Source organism: Pelobates fuscus, chromosome 1 (genome assembly GCF_036172605.1).
Source record: "Pelobates fuscus isolate aPelFus1 chromosome 1, aPelFus1.pri, whole genome shotgun sequence".
Lineage (NCBI taxonomy): Eukaryota > Metazoa > Chordata > Amphibia > Anura > Pelobatidae > Pelobates > Pelobates fuscus.
In genome coordinates, this window is record NC_086317.1 from 475,599,356 (window position 1) to 475,621,361 (window position 22,006).

General features: G+C 42.5%; 1 protein-coding gene across 1 annotated transcript; it reads right to left on the reverse strand.

The window, feature by feature from the left end:
* Positions 1–336: 336 nt before the first annotated feature.
* Positions 337–10,969, reverse strand: LOC134585658 (vomeronasal type-2 receptor 26-like). Its single transcript, XM_063441116.1, has 3 exons — positions 10,694–10,969; positions 2,419–2,542; positions 337–1,241 (listed from the first exon to the last, which is right to left on the reverse strand). The coding sequence occupies exons 1-3, from the start codon at positions 10,967–10,969 to the stop codon at positions 337–339; spliced, it is 1,305 nt and encodes a 434-aa protein (XP_063297186.1).
* Positions 10,970–22,006: the final 11,037 nt, after the last annotated feature.

A 22,006-nucleotide genomic window follows, 5' to 3' on the forward strand; every position in this document is an offset into this window, starting at 1 on the left:
TAGAGGGGTTCCTGAGTGACTGAAGGAAGGAATTAGCGGAGGTAGCCGGTCGGGTTACCCGGGGTCCGCTACAATGTTGAACCCAAAAATGTGATTACCAACCAAGAATCTGTCATCTGGAAGTTGAAAATGGGATGTGTTACCTGTAAATAACCTCTACGTGCCCCCGTAGGTATCTCAATAATTGTTGCTTTCAGTTAGTCTTAGTGTGTCTTAAATCAATCATAAAGTAGAACAAAAATATACAAAACAACATGAGATCAATGTAATAGCTATTAATGCCTCTGTTTTTAATTAGATTAATTTATTGAAATAGCACACATTTTTGCAATTGTATTAATTTATGTTCCTTAGCAAAGATGACTTTTTATTCATTTCAGGTCTCATAAATATTATGTAACATTTTGGTAAAAATATGCAACCTAAAAGTCCAGCACTTGATGTTAATATGGCAAAAACCTCTACAGCCACCATGTATTTCCCTTTGGTGCTTAGATAGGCTGGGATCATCGCAATCCAAACACTACAGAACACCAGCATGCTGAAAGTGATGTACTTGGCTTCATTAAAGCTGTCCGGTAATGTCCTAGCTAAAAAAGCTATAACAAAGCTAACAGTTGCCAGAAACCCCATGTAGCCAAGGACAGAGTAAAAGGCAATAACTGAGCCTTCATTACACTGAATGATGATCTTCCATTGATAAGAGCGTGTGTCCATCTCTTGAAATGGTGGAGAAATGGCCAACCAACAGATACTAATTATAACTTGAATAGACGAGAGGATTAAAACTATAGAATTGGACAGCTTGACTCCAATCCATGTTTTCCACTTGCTGCCAGGTTTAGTGACCTTGAAAGCAGTATAAACCATGATAGTCTTGGCCAACACACAGGAGACAGACACTGAGAAGATGACTCCAAAAGACACTTGACGGAGCATGCATGTTATATCCAGGGGACGACCAAGAAAGAGAAACACACAGATGAAGTTCAGGGCGAGGGAAATCAGAAGAATAAAGCTGAGGTTCCTATTATTGGCTTTGACAATATGGGTATCTCTGTATGAAATGAAAACCTTTAGTATAAGAAGGGTCAAAATACAAAATAAAATAGAAATTACAGCAAATAAAGCAGCTAGAATATCATTCATGTACGAAAGATACTCCACTTCCTTAGGAATACAGCGATTTTTATTTTCATTCGGCCATTCGTATTCTGGACACTTTATGCAGTTCTCACTGTCTGAAGAATAACAGAAAACACACAAAGTATCAGCTACAAAACTCTGTGAAAATATTTATTAGCAGATGTGACAAAACTGGAATATTTATTAGTTATAATCTCAACTGTATTGCATACCTTTAGAAACAATCCAGATAATTAAGGCAATCCAACTTGCGCTTACAAACATTAGGTCTGATGCTCTAGGTATAAACTGTGTTTAAGTGTTTATTAACATAGAGGGTGGAGAACAAGCCTTTCCTTTGGAATGTCCAATTATCCCCTGGAAATAATTAGCTCAATATAATTTACATCCCTCAGATAGGTCTCCCATCCCACATGGGTACTGACAACGTCAGAATAACGTCTGTGTGTTTGTTTCCCATTGGTATAAATAATTTGTAACCACATTTCCTGTGTGCTGTTTTTTTAAAGAAAGCTGGGAGCTACAGAAATAAAGGATGGTCTTATAAGTTGCCAGCAAGAAGCATGAGTCTTGTCTCTTTGCTGAGGTCTTGGTTGGAACACATGCAAGTTTAGGCAACACCAGTGGAACTAGCTAGTTACTATACATACAACCACAGTATATCCTGGGATGCAGGTGAGTCTGCTACTAAGCCAACGTAACGTGCTCAGTTGAGCAGTTAGTGGTACAGGTTAGATAAAGAAACCCACAGATGATTGCAGGCCTGAACTGGTACACCTTGAGTGCTGGAGGTGTCAGGGCCATATTTGTCACAGCAGAGATATGAGATATGTTTATTGACTAAATTGTAGTCGAATGCATAATTTCAAGATTGCCAGCTGATACATTCCTGAACTGAAAGGGGAATTTATTTAAAGGGCAAAAACACTTTAACCCCTTAACCCCTTAAGGACCAAACTTCTGGAATAAAAGGGAATCATGACATGTCACATTTCTATTTGGTGCCCCTGTTCTGTAGGGGCACCAAATAGAATTGTGCATTTTTTGCACATCTTTATAGATATATTTTCATAAGGTTTATCATTTTTACAAGTGGTTATTGTTTTTGTTTTTGTTTGTTTGTTTTGTGAGATATGCGCTTTCTGGCTTTTGTAGGCTTCAAATCATAAAACAGACATCAGAAGTGGTCATCTCCAATCAATTAAGACGAGCAAAGAAAGGTACAAAGACCATGGATTTCTTATGTTATCGAATACCTTCTGCTAAACGTACTTATTGAATATGATATCTCTCCTTCTGAACACTGTATACAGTCATGGCAGCAGGGATGTATGCTAGAAGTCAGGACTTTTCTATAGCCAGGCAAACAATCTTTAGAGCATTGAGAAACTGGAATCTGTAATAAAGTATTTTTTATTTTTTTTAGTAAGAAATCTAGTCAACGATATTGAAATACATTATAACTGCAAAATCTAAGGACATGAAATACTAAATGTTACACATTACTGTCTTCTAGACTTGGAGACTAATTTTAGAAAGAACTCCAATTTGGTCGAATTTGACCCGATCTGGTAAGCAGACAAAATTCTAATTTCTGAGCCACCATGTGCCAGAAGCCATGGACTAAACTGTCAGGAAACAAGCATGGAGGAAAAATGGGTCACATGTTTTGGAGTGCATTTCTGGTACCAGATAAAACGAGGATGGAATTTAAAGGAAGAAAATAAGCAGCTAATGTATCCATGATGAACAAGAAATATGACCAATCACGTGGACTGCATCTCCTGTCCAATCAAGAGGTAGCAAAAAAAAGGATTTTTTTTGAATTCAAAATATACACAAGCCCCTCCCAGGCGTCACTGTGTCTAGGAGAAAATTAAGTCAAAACTGAGTAACTCAGTTATCTCTCAGTTACAGGGAAATACATCAAGCATACATAAAACACTCCAAAAACATAATCATATTTTACAGGAAGCCCACAAGTCTTGTATCCCCGAATAGCCCGGATCTGAGCACCCACGTTATAAAAATAGTGCTCATTTCCATTTGGTAGAATGGAATCGATGTTCGGTAAAGTTCTGACTGACCGCCCATGAAGTGATAGCCTAAAACAGTACCAGAGAATTGAGGGTGTGTATGGGTTTCTGTGCGAACACCAACAAATGCTCCCCATGTCTTTTAGATAGTGAATGCTGCCCCAATCAGTATTACCTAACTCCCGAACGTATCTTTGCCCGGGTTCGTGGCCTTGAGAGGCCGAAAATAGTTGCAGATATTCGACGACCATGTATCGCTGCCTGTGTTCGGGAAACAAAATGTCCGCCGTTGACTGCCATTGGTCCTAATGTTAAACCAGTTCACTAATCTACTGTTAACTGTTTGGAGAAAGAATATCCTACTTTAATTTTCTGACAGTGTTCATTTCATGTGTCTTTGCAAATATGTGAGCACCGTACAGTGTTTCTTAACGTCAAACACAATAGCATTACATCAATAATCCAACAATTACTAAATCATTTTGCAACATAATCATCTATTTCTGCTGTTATTCTTCACACAACACAGTCATTCACTTTACCTAATTAATTCTAACAAGAAAAAGCAATCCATCATCATTAAGTCATGTACTAATCTCAAGACAAAATTGAGGGAGGGTCAGGGAAGGGGTCCAGTTCCCCAATCCACCATCAGCAGTCATGCCATCGCCTCTGTGAGTTGGAATACCTCTTCCTTGGCCATGAGGATTACTGACATGTCCAATCCCACTACAGCTACAACCAGCATTACTAGCTGTATTCAACCTAGGATACTTGATTTAGTAAAATATCTGTCAGTGCTTACCTCCACTCCATCGCTGCTCCAACAGCACTCCTAAGTCGCAGCAGCCCTAACATGGGCAAGCACAAATGCCAGGGGCAGGCTGCAACCTCTGACCTCCAGTCACATTATGTCTCCCAGGCAGTGCACTACGAGTGACCGATTGCACATCAAAGTGTGTGGTGTAAGGCCTATCGGAGCTCTAGGGTGCTCTACTACTCCATAATAGAACTGAACACTCACACAACTTCCAAGAGCACACACAAAAAAGCCCATGATATTTAATTAATATTTTTAATATTATTATTAATATAATGCATTAATATAATACTCTTCGGGTTTCATACCACTCAAGCTGACAATGTCCTTTATGTCTGATTTAACCCTGGAGGCTTTTCAACTCAATAACTTATGCTGTAGCTTCCACTTTCACTGGCTACTTCTACCACAGCTAGTTCAAGCGTTATATCTTCTTTGAGCCCCCAGATAAGCAACTGAGGGATAGTGCAACAGAGTCTACTTTGTAGGGCTAATAGAACAACTCTTTTTTAGGAGGACTTAGAGCAGAGTACCAAAGCAGTGTCAGCAATGCCTGGTGTTGTGATGGTGAGGAATCTGCTGGTAATAAGTTTGTTTCTCCTGACACTGCAGACATATCACTTTTTCCTCAGGCCCATAAACTCCATACCACCCAGCTTTGAGTATGATAGAAGAGAGGAATAAGAAGAGGATAGTGTGGAGAGAGCAGGCAGCAGGCATTACCTCCTGCATATTATTGGTCCATCTCCATCTGCTTTGAACTGTCTCATCCAATTGAGATATCAGCTGCACCTGCTACCACTTACACAAATAACCAACCCACTGTCAATGTTACCATCACCAGCACAATGTCTACCACCAACAATATAGAAACATAGAATGTGACGGCAGATAAGAACCATTCGGCCCATCTAGTCTGCCCAGTTTTCTAAATACTTTCATTAGTCCCTGGCATTATCTTATAGTTAGGATAGCCTTATGCCTATCCCACGCATGCTTAAACTCCTTTACTGTGTTAACCTCTACCACTTCAGCTGGAAGGCTATTCCATGCATCCACTACCCTCTCAGTAAAGTAATACTTCCTGATATTATTTTTAAACCTTTGTCCCTCTAATTTAAGACTATGTTCTCTGGTTGTGGTAGTTTTTCTTCTTTTAAATATAGTCTCCTCCTTTACTGTGTTGATTCCCTTTATGTATTTAAATGTTTCTATCATATCCCCCCTGTCTCGTCTTTCCTCCAAGCTATACATGTTAAGATCCTTTAACCTTTCCTGGTAAGTTTTATCCTGCAATCCATGAACCAGTTTAGTAGCCCTTCTTTGAACTCTCTCTAAGGTATCAATATCCTTCTGAAGATATGGTCTCCAGTACTGTGTACAGTACTCCAAGTGAGGTCTCACCAGTGTTCTGTACAATGGCATGAGCACTTCCCTCTTTCTACTGCTAATACCTCTCCCTATACAACCAAGCATTCTGCTAGCATTTCCTGCTGCTCTATTACATTGTCTGCCTACCTTTAAGTCCTCAGAAATAATCACCCCTAAATCCCTTTCCTCAGATGTTGAGGTTAGGACTCTATCAAATATTCTGTACTCTGCCCTTGGGTTTTTACGTCCAAGATGCATTATCTTGCACTTATCCACATTAAATGTCAGTTGCCACAACTCTGACCATTTTTCTAGTTTACCAAAATCATTTTCCATTTGGCTTATCCCTCCTGGAACATCAACCATGTTACATATCTTAGTATCATCCGCAAAAAGACACACCTTACCATCAAGACCTTCTGCAATATCACTAATAAAAATATTAAAGAGAATGGGTCCAAGTACAGATCCCTGAGGTACCCCACTGGTGACAAGCCCAAGCTTCGAATATACTCCATTGACTACAACCCTCTGTTGCCTGTCACTCAGCCACTGCCTTACCCATTCAACAATATTGGAATCCAAACTCAAAGATTGCAGTTTATTGATAAGCCTTCTATGTGCAACAGTGTCAAAAACCTTACTGAAATCTAGGTAAGCAATGTCTACTGCACCACCCTGATCTATAATTTTAGTTACCCAATCAAAAAAATCAATAAGATTAGTTTGGCATGATCTCCCTGAAGTAAACCCATGTTGTCGCTGATCTTGAAATCCATGTGTTTTTAGATGTTCAACAATCCTATCCTTTAACATGGTTTCCATCACTTTCCCCACTACTGAAGTAAGGCTTACTGGCCTATAGTTGCCCGACTCCTCCTTATTACCTTTCTTGTGAATGGGCACAACATTCGCTAACTTCCAATCTTCTGGGACTACTCCTGTTAACAATGATTGGTTAAATAAATCTTTTAATGGTTTTGCTAGTACACCACTAAGCTCTTTTAATAGCTTTGGGTGTATTCCATCAGGTCCCATTGACTTATTTGTCTTTACTTTTGACAGTTGAAATAGAACCTCTTCCTCTGTAAACTCACATGTAATAAATGACTCATTTATCCTTTTTTTTAACAGAGGTCCCTTTCCTTCATTTTCAGCTGTAAATACCGAACAAAAATATTAATTGAGGCAGTCAGCTAGACCTTTATCCTCATCTACATACCTTCCTTCTTTTGTTTTTAATCTAACTAATCCTTGTTTTACTTTTCTTTTCTCATTTATGTATCTAAAAAAAGTTTTGTCCCCCTTTTTTACTGACTGTGCTATTTTCTCTTCTGTGTGTGATTTGGAAGCTCTTATAACTTGCTTAGCCTCTTTCTGCCTAATCTTATAGGTCATTCTGTCTTCCTCACTCTGGGTTTTTTTATAATTACTAAATGCTAACTTTTTGTTTTTTACTATTTTGGCCACATCTACGGAGTACCACAGTGGTTTCTTGAATTTTTTGCATTTACTGACAAGCCTAATGCAATTTTCTGTTGCCTTCAGTAGTGCAGCTTTTAAATAATCCCATTTATTTTGGACTCCATTTAAGTTGCTCCAGTCTGATAATGACTCCTTTACACATATTCTAATTTTATAAAAGTCTGCTTTTCTAAAGTCTAAAACTTTTGTTTTTGTGTGGTGTGACTCAGTCACTGTTCTTATATTAAACCACACTGACTGATGATCACTGGATCCTAAACTTTCACCTACAGTAATATCTGATACCAAATCTCCATTTGTTAACACTAAATCTAGTATGGCCTCTTTACGAGTTGGCTCCTCAACGACTTGTTTTAGAGACAATCCCAGTAGGGAGTTTAGAATATGTGTGCTTCTGGCACAAGTAGCTATTTTTGTTTTCCAATTCACATCAGGAAGATTAAAGTCACCCATGGTGATAACTTCCCCCTTCATTGTCATTTTAGCTATTTCTTCAACTAGTAGATTATCTAACTCTTCAATTTGTCCTGGGGGCCTATAAATCACACCTACACGAACTACTGTGTGATTACCAAATTCTAACGTAACCCAAATGGACTCTATGTTCGTCTCACTAACCTTTATTAGGCTAGATTTTATGCTATCCTTCACATACAGGGCCACCCCTCCCCCTTTCTTGCCTTCCCTGTCTTTTCTATATAAAGAGTATCCTGGTATTGCTATGTCCCAGTCATTTTTTTCATTATACCATGTCTCAGTAACAGCGACTAAATCTACACTATCAGTTGCCATTATTGCCACAAGTTCATGGATCTTATTCCCTAAACTGCGAGCATTTGTAGACATGACTCTAAGCTTATCATTTTTTAACACACTTGCTACAGGCACCTTCTGTCCTTGTTTTGGGGGACAATTGGATTGATGTTTTATCACCCTTTTGCCCCCCCTCCTAGTTTAAATACATCTTAGCAAAACCTCTGAACTGCTCACTGAGAACATTTGTTCCCTTTTGAAAAAGATGCAAACCATCTTTTTTGTACAGTTTATTTCCATTCCAAACAAAGCTACCATGAGCAATAAAGCCAAATCCTTGCTCCCGACACCATTCACCAAGCCACAAGTTAAAGTCCCTAATATGCATCCACCTGTCATTCTGAGTGTTATGCACAGGTAGAACTTCAGAGAATGACAGTGTGGAAGCAACCTGCCGTATATCATTGGCAAAAACACTAAAAACGTCCTTAACCTCTGAAACCTCATTGCAAGCCAAGTCATTTGTCCCTAAATGGACAAGTACATCCAATTTCCCTTCCTGCTTTGCTTGCTTAACAATATTACAGATACGTCTCCTGTCTCTGTGAGCAGTAGCTCCGGGAAGACACCTCACAAGACCACCATTGTCCATCTCCACACCTCTTATGATGGAATCCCCCAACAACAACTGCTTTCTATTAGGCCTCATCATAGTCTTCAAGCCTCTCTGCACACCACCACTGGCCTCAATGCCTCTCTCCACAACAGCACTAGCCTCAGTGCCTCTCTCCACAACACCTCTAGCCTCAGTGCCTCTCTCCACAACACCTCTAGCCTCAGTGCCTCTCTGCACAACACCACTAGCCTCAGTGCCTCTCTGCACAACACCACTAGCCTCAGTGCCTCTCTGCACAACACCACTAGCCTCAGTGCCTCTCTGCACAACACCACTAGCCTCAGTGCCTCTCTGCACAACACCACTAGCCTCAGTGCCTCTCTGCACAACACCACTAGCCTCAGTGCCTCTCTGCACAACACCACTAGCCTCAGTGCCTCTCTGCACAACACCACTAGCCTCAGTGCCTCTCTGCACAACACCACTGGCCTCAATGCCTCTCTGCACAAGACCACTAGCCTCAGTGCCTCTCTGCACAACACCACTAGCCTCAGTGCCTCTCTGCACAACACCACTAGCCTCAGTGCCTCTCTGCACAACACCACTAGCCTCAGTGCCTATCTGCACAACACCACTAGCCTCAGTGCCTCTCTGCACAACACCACTAGCCTCAGTGCCTCTCTGCACAACACCACTAGCCTCAGTGCCTGTCTCCATGACACCATTACACTCTGAAAGTGCAGAAAATGAATTATGTAGAACAACAGACTGTGCAATATGCCTTTTATCCACAACTCTAAGTCGACCAGATCCTACAGTAATCCATCTGCCATTCCTAGTATGTCTCTGTGGCAGTGGCTTTGCAGCAGTTCCAGCCTGAGTTTGTTTACCAGATAATTTACAAATCTCAGACTTCAAAAATACAATCTCCTGCCGCAAGATAGAGAACTGTCTACAGATTAGACAACAACTAAACCTCCAAAAAGTGGAACGCGAAACAAATGCATAGCAACTATTACACTGAACTAAGTTTGCCATTCCAATGAGATCAATTATTTAAATCAAACGAATCTTAACTTTTTATTTATCCTCCTGAATACCTCAGATTACCTCCAGTTTATCTCCAGAATATCTCCAACCACAGACACTTAGAAGCAACACTCTCCAGAATATCTCCAACCACAGACACTTAGAAGCAACACTCTCCAGAATATCTCCAACCACAGACACTTAGAAGCAACACTCTCCAGAATATCTCCAACCACAGACACTTAGAAGCAACACTCTCCAGAATATCTCCAACCACAGACACTTAGAAGCAACACTTAGAAGAAGCAACCAAGCTCTATTAGCCAAGCTAATGACAACAGCCCTTATATACTCCTAAAATCACCTCCACTAGGAATGTTTAACACCTGTGTAGGCCTCTGCTTATTAGCAAACAATAGCTAATTTACACAGCAATCAATAGCAAGCAGCTACCTAATCCAATCAAATGCCTTATAATTACCAACAGGAAATCAAACCTTTTGCAATCAGTAACCTTTTCCTACAGATGAATCTTACCTGTAACAGTAAAAAAGAAAACTCTTAGCACAACTCTTAGACAGTTGAAGCTTCTGAAAAACTCTCCAGAATATCTCCAACCACAGACACTTAGAAGCAACACTTAGAAGAAGCAACCAAGCTTATTATTTAGCATTAATAAGAAAAAGACAAGTGTACATATGTACAGGTTAATGTTGTGACAGCTTCCATTTTCAGCAATGCCAATTCACCTGCATATTCAGCAGAGGGAAGACGAATGGTGTATTGCACCAACAAAGCAAGTTTGTGAGAATGTTTAGTGCCTCCAAGAAAGCTAAGTGCAAATTGTTTGGGAAGGAAGTATGGAGTGAGTGAATGGTCATCTCACCAGTGCCATCATGAAGCAACATCTACAACTATACCACATATCTGGTATAGTTGAGGGAAGAAGCGGAAAAAGAACAAGCAGAACAAGAACGTACTAGGGCAGGTAATATCGAATTGTGTGCAGTTGTATAGAGAATATCTTAAATGACCCAGTGGTATATGCTGAGAGCTCAAGGGATTTTGAACTTTATTTTAATAAACAATTAATTTTCAACTCTGAAGTTAAAGTCTGGTCCACATTTAAAGGAACTGTATAGGTTAAAAAATGCATATCTCCTTCCCCATTAGCCCTTGTTAGCCCACCTCACTACCTACTGTTAACCCCTTCCCCTCCAGTCTTTGTCAGCCAATCTCATAACCCCCTGTTAACCTTTTCCACTCCAGCCCCTGGTAAAATAGATTCAACTAATTGGCCAATTCAGTTTATCCTATGTTTTTACATTTTTTCTAATTATGCAATTTTAGCATTGAATTTTTAATTCACTATAATTGATTGCTTAATTAATACACTTTAACATGCTAAATAGCAAAATTAAAAATAAAATGTTATACCTTATTTCCTGCAGTTTTCCATGATATGGCTTGTTCATTAAGAATTAACTGCTGACTTTCTGGTGCCCATGGGGAGTAGTTACCCACATTAATGTCTTTCAAAATGTCATCTTTAAAAAGCACCCGGTTTATAATCATGTGATAATAGACAAATTCTCCATTTTGATCAAAGTATGGGATTGTTTTCCTTGAATCAATTCCATATTTTATATTCTTAATATACCGATGTAGCTTTAAAAATAAAACACGTTGAAGAGTCATACATGAGTGACACATCTTCCAACACACTTACAAGCACAAGCACTTACAAACACATCTAACTTGTGTATTTGATTTCAGAATTGTGTCTGTGTTTTGTCTGAAATTCAAATCTTCTAAATGGACAATGACTGTATCACAAAACAAATGAAAGAGAAAGGGGCGTGGCCGACAGCCGAGCTACATGTCAGCACATTGATTCAGCTCCTGAGCTACACGGAAGAAAACTGCGAAAAACTGAGGTATTTCACCACAATGGATAACCATAAAAAAGCCCAACCGGCATCCCAACATGCAGGGAAGACTCCTGCAGGAAAAACGGGCACTGTAACCCGTTTATTTAGAGAATATTCTGACCGCGTGTCGGAGCTCGGCGAAAACAATATGGCGCCGGCGGCAATAAACACTGACTCAGACCCGCCGAGTCCCACAGGGTCGGAGGCCTCGCACACTTCTATGGATGTCGACATTAAAGAAATACTGCGAAACCTGCCTCCAGAGCTGACCTGGCACAGATGCTGGGAAAATTAGAAGCCACCTTTCAGCACAAAATGGAGGGCCTCAGCTCTGAAGTAAAACAGGTAGGCCGCAGAGTGCAGGACCTGGAAGATGAAAGGGGGTCCCACCAAACCCTAATGCACTCCCTCTCAGCTAAAGTCCAAGCCCAAGAGAGGCACCTATCTATGCTGCAACGCTCACTCGACGACATAGATAACAGGGGCAGAAGAAATAATCTTCGCATAAGGGGACTACCCGAAGCTGACGGGGAAAATCTCTATAACATCCTGGCTACATTATATCACCTAATACTCAACCGTAAACCAGACTCCCCAGTTGTCCTGGATAGAGCACATCGTTCTCTGAGACCCAAAACAGCTACAGGTGATGCACCAAGAGATATTATATGCCGTATTCATTATTATGCTCTAAAAGAAGATATACTGAAAAACCTCAGGGATACCTCAGCTCCCATGCTGTTTAAAGGACATGAGATGCAGATCTACCAGGATCTCTCCTGGCACACCCTGCAAGCAAGGAGGGCCCTACGGCCTATAACAGACCGCTGAGATACAGATGGGGCTTTCCTTTTGCCCTCATCGTAAATACCTGCGGAACCACGTTCACAATCTCCACGCATTAAGACATCATGCCTTTCACCAAAGCGCTGAATCTCACAGAAACGACCATCATGGATTGGTACGCACCGGATCCGGCATTAACCGCCCTATCAGCGCAGCAAAGACCACGATGGAGATCCCCGACAAAGAGGCAAAGGTTGACTCCCGCTGGACATGTATCACAGGGAGACGGAGGACAAAACAACACCATAGAACACTAGAGGATCTCACCCATTAGTTCCCAGACGCACTTCCATAATACCCTTCTCTGCGGGAATACCTTATAACCCATAGACGTTGGACTATCTACCTAGATCGGACTATCTACTTGGACTGGGACTCTAATAATGCCATGGTCTCAACCTGGACTTAGCCCTTATGCTTATACGAAAGTACAAGCCAACTCAGGTCGTATAAATATGTGTACATATACCAAATTGTAACTATGACAGTGACAAAATCTGGTACTACTAGGGGTGACTTGCAACCACGACCCGACAAGACCATGGGTGAACCCAATACATTCCACACTAAGGGAAAATTATATAATTTCTGCCGAGGTAGGAAGGCTTGAAGACATGATAGACCCTGGCCAAACCAATCCAAGGGAATAGCAAATCCGGACCCCAACTCGATACTATATATCTTACCATTCGGAGAAGGGGACAACACAGCCTGATATGACAGAACGGGGGGAATATATAGAAAAAAGAAAAAAAAAATATATATATATATATATATGTACCTAACTAAAATCAAAATTTATAGAAAAATACAGACGACATCTCATTCCCTCCCCACGTCTGGAACTAGCCCAAACATCTTTGAACTCCATACGGTTTCACTCTTCTTCCCCTCCAACCCCAATTGACTTGCTTACAAATATGCCTCCACGAAGCAATCACAAGCTCCTATGCGGTCCTACTCCGTGTACTCTGCGAGCCCATTATATTGCAATAGAATAAAAACTGTAAAATTATATAACGATAAAAAAAATAATAATAATAATAATAAAAAAATTAAAAAAGGGGGAAAAAAAACAAACAAAAAAAAACCTTGCACACGAACCCCTACCCTCATTTTAACGGGGTCACTTAAAAGTAGCCCACTGTAGACTATGAGACTTCTCAGGGGCAGACCCCAGTTGTTTTCATAGTTAACACAGAGCAACAATTGTTAACTCACATTACCATAACATCTGGTTTTACCGACCAACACGACTTATTGTATATAGTTCTGTTAAAATTCTGTTAACGTTTATATTGTATGCCGATTTCACTTATTGCAGTAGCATCTACCTGTCTATGATTTTTTGTTCAACATCTGACGTTGAGCTCAACATCTATTGAGCTAATTTTCTCAAGCAGTGTGTTTTATATACAGTATCCGCAGGATCAGGCAAAGGTGCCCTAATCACACAATCCCAATATCCCCTTCCTCACCCCCTTTTCCCTACACCCCTAGCTATGGCAACAATTTCGGTACTTTCACACAATGCTAGGGGATTGAATACCCCCGAAAACACCACATGGCCCTCACGGACTATCATAAACACAAAGTCGTAAAGACTCGGCCCCTTCTTTAAAATCTAGACACTAAACTAAGGGATATTTTAGCAATTACACAGATTCTAAATCTAGGGGGGTAGCAATCCTCCTCTCCCCACACTTACCATTCACATACAAAGAACATATGTCAGATGATAATGGAAGATATATATTTCTAAAAGGCCAAATGGGATCAACTCCACTTACATTGGCTAACGTCTATCTCCCCAATAGAAAACAATTCCAGGCCAAATTGAGGTCTCCCTAGGCCACTACTTCGAGCTTAACACACACTCAGACTCCACATTCACCATAATCTGGGAAGCACATAAGAGTACAATAAGAGGTACGTTCATCCAGGCAGCCTCTAGACTCGAAAAGCAGAGAGAATCTCACACACGCAGTCTAACCAAAGAAATCAGGAACTTGGAGGAAACACATAGAAATGACCTAAAACTTGCCACATACAAGGCACTGGTAGAGAAAAGGGCCGAGCTTAACACAATCCTTAATGTCAATACTAAACACGCTCTAGCTAAAACGAGAGGCACATACTACGCACAAGGGGGTAAATGTGGACGCCTTCTGGCCCACGCTTTAAAAAAGCAAAGGGAACACACATTAATAGCAGCCATTCGAAACAAAGAGGGGACACTCTCACACTCAATGACAGACATTCTCAAAGAATTTAAAGAATTTTACTCTTCGCTATACAATTTGAGACAGACCCCTCCAGATGCAGCAGACATCCATGACTTTCTTTCCCACAGGATACACAATACCTTACCACACAATATCCGAGACTCTCTAGAACACCCCATCTCAAGAGACGAATGCCTACAAGCAATCAAACATCTACCATTAGGGAAGAGCCCAGGCCCTGATGGGCTGACAGCCAAATATTACAAGACATTCACCTCCTTATTAGCACCCCACTTTCAAAACTCGTTCAACTCTCTACTTAAAACAGACACCCTCCCTCCACAGGCCCTAAACGCAGCAATCACACTACTTCCAAAACCGGGGAAGGACCCAACCCAATGCGGCAGCTACAGGACGATTTCCTTGATAAACATAGACCTGAAGTTGTTCACAAAAATTCTAGCCAACAGACTCCGCCCACTGTTACCAGGACTGATACACGCAGATCAATCAGGTTTCATCCCAAGTAGGGAAGCCAAACACAACACCACGAAATTACTGAACCTCATACACAAAGCCATGAGAGAGAAATGTCCCAGTTTGCTCTTGTCCATTAATGCTGAAAAAGCGTTTGACAGGGTAGATGGGACCATGCTATCACACACCCTACAATACATGGGATTTAGCCCGCACTGGCTAAAATGGTTTAACGCGATTTACTCACAACCCACGGCTAATATTCGCGTCAACGGTCAATTGTCAGAGCAGGTAAAAATAATGACCGGCACTAGGCAGGGGTGTCCCTTGTCTCATCTACTATTCCTCTTGGTCCTGGAGCCCTTCCTTCAGGGAATCAGGGACAACACTCAAATTATAGGCATCACAGCAGGCACGGCAGAGCATAAGATTGCAGCGTTTGCAGATGACATGCTTTTTACAATTTCAGATCCCATAGCATCAATACCTCATCTTATGGCTGAGATGGACTCATACAGCAAGATTTCCAATTTCAAGGCCAATCTCAGTAAATGTGAGATATTGCCAGTACACGTTACCCCTCACGATAAAGTCTCCCTACAACAGGACCACCCATTTGTCTGGGCTCCCCGCAGTATAAAATACTTAGGAATTCATCTAACTAAAGAGGCTTCCCACCTATTCAAGAGTAACTTCCCCAACTTGATGAAAGGTATAAACTTGGAACTCAGTTCCTGGAACAAACCCCAATTTGGTTGGTTCTGCAGGCTGAACATCCTAAAAATGAATGTCCTACCGAGACTACTATATGTCCTGCAAGTACTGCCAATTATGTTGCCAAAGTCGGGGTTTACGATGGTTAGATAAACATTTACAACATATATCTGGGCACACAAAAACCCACGGCTCGCATACTCACTCCTCACAAGACCGAAAGATGAAGGAGGCCTCGGCCTCTCAGACATAGAGAGATACCACCAAGCTATCCTCCTAACTAGATTGTATGACTAGACGCGCCCACACTCCGTTATACAATGGATAAATATAGAGCATACTTTCTTCAGAGCACCCATTTGCACAATACCATGGCACAAATCCGGACAGTCGCTTTTACTACACGCCCCCCATCCCACCATCTCACCAACCCTACGCATGTGGGCTAAAGTGAGAACACACCACTCGATATAGATAAACACAAAAAGAATTCAGCGCTAGTAATCACAAAATTAGTCAAGGTAGGCAGCAACCCAAATGAAGGAAAACCACTCGATATCCCCATACCCCTCCCCGCTATATCCACTCACCCACAATCCTTTATTTCAACCGGGAGAGGATGGTAAGGCATTCAAACATTACCATAATTCAGACTACCTGCAACTAGATACCATCATGGACGACACGGGAAAACAGATAAGACCTCTGCATGCCATTACAGATAGACAAAACGCGATACAACTGTTCCAATATAGACAGGTCACTCACTTTATACACTGTGGGGATATTTATGGGATAATAATAGTAAACAGTTGAGAATTGCCCACTATTTCAATTCTCAGATCCTAAAGATCGTTATCGTGCAAGTGAAATGTATTCCATATAATAAAATCACAATTTGTTATAAAAATAGATACGATTTATTGTGACATTTTTAAAATAATAAGTAACATGCGTGACAATAATCAATTACATTTTAGTATAACATGAATATGCAATACAAATGGTAATATATTTTCCAACAGTTAACACAGCTTAGAATCTACAACATTAGCTGTCAAGAAGATTTATGATGAGCTTCACAGAGACAAAGAAAAAGTTTCACACAGCTTGCAGTGTAAAGCCATAAAAACTTTAGCTGACAGTCAAATGATCCGATAGTGGTATGATCCCATACCCTATATAGAATTGTAATGCACAAACCACGCTATCCTGCTGTAACAATGTAAAAAGACGCAATTTTTCTGTTACCCATGTATTGTTATACATTGATTCATTGTCTTGTAAATTTGACTTTTCATCGACAAATTGTTGTAACTGTGCAGACTCTCAATAAAAACTTTACAAACAAACAAAAAAAAAATGAAAGAGCAAAAAGACAAGCGGTGCAGGGCAAGACTTAGCTTATTGGCTGAGAGTGATCACCTAAAAACTCTGATTGTGTAGTACAGCGTTTCCCAATTGGTGTTCCGCGGAACCCTGGGGTTCCTCAAGAACACAAATCGGCCGCCATTTTATCGCAAATCAGCGACCCGGTTGGGTGCCGCAATCCTTTAAGAGCACGACCGGGCCCCTCCAATCCTCAGGAAGTTACTGAAGCATGGTAGGGAGAGAGCAGGCAGGAGACTGCCACCCAGAGAGTGAGCAGTATGGATGACAGAGGAGAGGCTGGAGTGAGCATGCAGCAGCTCACTCCCATCAGCCTCAGCCAACATCGCCAGGACCACAAGCAAGCCACCCTCCTGGACATACAAGGTAAGTTAACAGGAGGGTGGCTCTGATATATGTCATATTGTGTGTGTGTGTGTATGTGCCAATGTGTGTATGTGTCACTGTGTTTGCCAGTGTGTGTGTCAAGGTGTGTCAAGGTGTGTGTATGTGCCAGTGTATATCATTTTTTTTTTATGGCTTGGGGGGGTTCCACGATGTTGATACAATATGTCAAAGTGTTCCATGAGAAAAAATATTTAAAGTTAAACGCATAAAAGTATGTATGCATTTATATTATATAAATTGGGGGAATTTAAAAATAGTTTTTAATTTTGTTTTTGGGCGCGGGTTATCACCTATTTACCTCTGCCATTCGCCATATATTTGTAACATATTCTTCCTCACCTTGCAGTCTCTGCACCCAGCTGCCGTGCGTCTGCATGACTGACACTTGCGGCATGTTAATGGGCGTCAGCCGCTGCGAATCCACGGCAAAATATATCACGCATGCGCCACGCGCACACGTTTTGGGGTCAAAGAGCAATTTCAGCCAATCAGAATAGTAAAGCAGGTATTTAAACCTAAAAATAACTTCCCTCATTTCCCTGTCGTGGTTGTCCGAGAGCGTGTTCCTTATTCTGGTTTTTCTGGTTATTTGACTTTGGCATTGATCTTGACTTCCCTGTTTTCTGGTATTCCTGTCCTCTGGCTTTCCTTTATCATCGTGTCCCTTTCTGTGTCCCCTGACTTCGACTCTTCCTGACTATTCTTTGGTACGTGAGTCCGGCCATTCTAAGGCCTGGTATACGTTACCTATTCTACACAGTTCTACGTGCTGGATCATACTGTAATCCTGACATTACGACATGGCCATAGATCCTGTAGAATTGTGTAAGCACATAGCTGCTTGCGAAAGGAAACTAGAGGAGAATGATCTCCACATGGATCAATTTGCCCAGGCCTTCAGTATGCTTCTTACCCAAACAGCGCATCTGCAACCTGCGGCCTCTCCTACTGTCTCACCTCCACCTTATGTACCTCCACCTATAGTACACAAGGCACCCACTATCTCTCTATCTCCTCCTCTGCATTTTGATTGTAATATTCAAGAATGCCGAGGATTCCTTAACCAAATAGAGTATCATTTTGAGGCCTCACCGGAATCTTTTCCAGCAGATAGAGCTAAAATGAGTTACCTGATGAACCAACTAAAAGGTAAAGCTTTAGCTTGAGCCAATCCGTTATGGGAGAGTAATAGGAGTGTGGCACACAATTACCAGGAATTCCTTATGGAATTTAAACTTACGTTTGAACCATTAGGCAGGGAAGAAGATGCCTCCACTGCCCTGATGCACATCAGACAAGGGAACCAGTCTATCTCGGAGTATGCCATAGAATTCCGACCCTTGGCTTCCGAGGTAGACTGGACTAACAGTGGGCTAATCTCTGCATTTAAAAAGGGTCTATCTGAAAATATGCTAGATAAGATTGCTGCCAAAGATCTACCCAAGAAACGTAATAAGTTTATTGCATTTTTTATGCAAATTGACAATAGACTAAGAAGCAGAGGAGCTACTAAAAAAAAGACCAGACATATGACTATGCCTTGTTCCTGACCTTCCTATATAGTCCGAACCTGAACACATGCAGTTGGGGGTCACTAGACTGTCGGAGGCCGAAGAGACAATATAGGAGAAAAGAGGGTCTATGTCTATACTGCGGTAGTAAAGGACATATGAGAAACAATTGTCCCATTCGTCCGGAAAACTACTGGACCTAAGAGCCTTAAGAGGACAGGTCTTAGGTGTAATGAAGACATCCTCTGAAAAGAATAAATATAGATTTCTCCTTCACATTTCAATTATCCTTGACAAAAAGAACTTTTCATGCAAAGCCCTGATGGACTAAGGGACTTCTAGAAATTTCATTGATGTCCAATTTGTTAAGGGTAATGCTATACCTGTCAAGGCGACTTCTCTTCTCAGTGACAATACCTCCTGCTGCACTGAAGGTCCTTTCTGACAGGACACTTGAAGCGGGGCAGGCCAGAAGTTCTATCGCAAATTGGGATAGCTCAGGCCACAGGTCAAGCCTGCACACCCAGTAGTCAAGTTGTTCATCACTCCTCAAAGTGTTGATATCTGTAGTTAAGGCGAGGTAGTCTGCTACCTGCCGGTCGAGTCGTTCTCTGAGGGTGGACCCCGAAGGGCTGTGGCAATGCGTAGGACTTAAAAAGCTCTGCATGTCCTCCATCAACAACACGTCTGTAAAGTGCCCTGTCCTTGCCGGCGTGGTTGTGGGAGGAGGAGGATTACTTTCACCTCTTCCCCTGTTAGATTCCCGTTGTGCTGTGACATCACCCTTATACGCTGTGTAAAGCATACTTTTTAATTGATTTTGGAACTGCTTGGTGCCTTCGGTGCGACTGACTAGGTTTGTCACCTCCTCAAAAGGACGCATGAGCCTACAGGCATTGCGCATGAGCATCCTGTAACATGGCAAAAAAATTCACAGCTCCGCAGAGGCTGTCCTAGCACCCCGGTCATACAAATACTCGTTAACGGCTTTTTCTTGTTGGAGCAGGCGGTCGAACATTAGGAGTGTTGAATTCCAATGTGTCGGGCTGTCGCAAATCAAGCGCCTCACTGGCATGTTGTTTCACCGCTGGATATCGGAAAAGTGCGCCATGGCCATGTAGGAATGCCTGAAATGGCCACACACCTCCCTGGCCTGCTTAAGGACGTCCTGTAAGCCTGGGTTATGCATTGTACGATCAGATTAAACACATGTGCCATGCACGGCACATATGTCAACTTGCCCAAATGCAATGCCGCCAACAAATTTCTTCCGTTGTCACAAACCACTTTGCCGATCTCCAGTTGGTGCGGAGTCAGCCACTGATCCACCTGTGTGTTCAGGGCGGACAGGAGTGCTGGTCCGGTGTGACTCTCTGCTTTCAGGCAAGTCAATCCCAAGACGGCATGACACTGCCGTATCCGGGATGTGGAACAGTACCTGGGAGCTGGGGGGGTGCCGTTGATGTGGAGCAAGACGCAGCAGCAGAAGAGGACTCAGCCGAGGAGGTTATGGAAGAGGATGGAGTAGGAGGAGTAGAGGAGGTGGCAGCAGGCCTGCCTGCAAGTCATGGCAGTGTCACCAACTCCTCTGCAGAGCCACGCATTCCATGCTTGGCAGCCGTCAGCAGGTTTACCCAATGCGCAGTGTAGGTGATATACCTGCCCTGACCATGCTTTGCAGACCATGTATCAGTGGTCAGATGGACCCTTGCCCCAACACTGTGTGCCAGACATGCCATTACTTCCTTTTGCACAATCGAGTACAGGTTTGGGATTGCCTTTTGTGCAAAGAAATTTCGGCCGGGTACCTTCCACTGCGGTGTCCCAATAGCTACACATTTTTTGAATGCCTCAGACTCCACCAGCTTGTATGGTAACAGCTGGCGGGCTAAGAGTTCAGTCAAGCCAGCTGTCAGACGCCGGGCAAGGGGGTGACTTTGTGACATTGGCTTCTTACGCTCAAACATGTCCTTGACAGACACCTGATTGTGGACAGATGAGCAGGAACTGTTCAAGGCGAGAGACGGAGGGACGGATGGTTGAGAGGGGGCAAGGAGGACAGCAGTGGTTAATGTGGCTGAAGATGCTGGACCAGGAGGAGGATGGCGGCTTTGAGTTTGTGTGCTGCTTGCATTCATGTGTTGATCCCATAGGCGTTTGTGATGTGCGATCATGTGCCTTTGCAAAGCAGTTGTACCTAGGTGGGTGTTGGACTTCCCACGACTCAGTTTCTTTTGGCACAGGTTGCAAATGGCATCGCTGTTGTCAGAGGCAGACACACAAAAAAAATGCCACACTGCTGAGCTCTGCAATGACGGCATTCGGGTGGTTGCAACAGCATGCGTTGATTGGCGTGCTGTCTGGCTGACCCCGTGTGCCGATGCATGCTGTCTGATTGTGCCACTAGCTCCTTGCGACGACCTACCCCTGCTTCCAACTCGTCTCCTCCTCCCCCTCTCTGTCTCCCAATCTGAACTTTCCCCCTGTTCTTCTTCTCTTCTAGCGGGCACCCACGTGACATCCACGGACGCATCGTCATCATCAACCGCTTCACTTGTATCTGACAACTCAGCAAAGGAAGCAGCAGTGGGTACAACATCATCATCATCACACCGTATGTGTGTAATGCTGCCTGACTGAGACTTATCCCTGTTATCTACATCCTCTGGCAATAATGGTTGTGCATCACTCATTTCTTCCAACTGATGTGTAAATAACTCCTCTGACATACCAAGTGAAGCGGCTGTGGTGCTAGTGTTGGTGGTGGTGGCAGGCGGGCGAGTGGTAAATTGAGAGGTGCCCGAAGCTAAGCTGGAGGAGGATGGTGCGTCGAGGTTCCGAGCGGAAGCTTTAGAAGATTGGGTGTCCTTTGTTAGCCAGTCAACTATGTCCTCAGAACTTTTCAAGTTCAGGGTACGTGGCCTCTGAACACTGGGCATTATTCTAGGGCCAAAGGGAATCACAGAACCCCGACCACGACGGCCACTGCGGGGTGGCCTGCCTCTGCCTGTCATTTTTTTTTCGATTAGTGGTACTATGCGTGCAAGCTACTGTGACAACAGATATGAGTGGCACTGGTGTGACACTGTGCCCTGGCAGGCCCTGAAACGCACACTCGTGAAGGAAACTTACTGCTATTATATTACAGTCCAAAACTTTATTTTTTATTAAATGCAAGCTATTGGGACACCAGATATGAGTGGTGGCACTGGGCAAGTGGGCACAGTATATGCTGCAAACCTGACACACACGCTGGCAGACAACTAACTG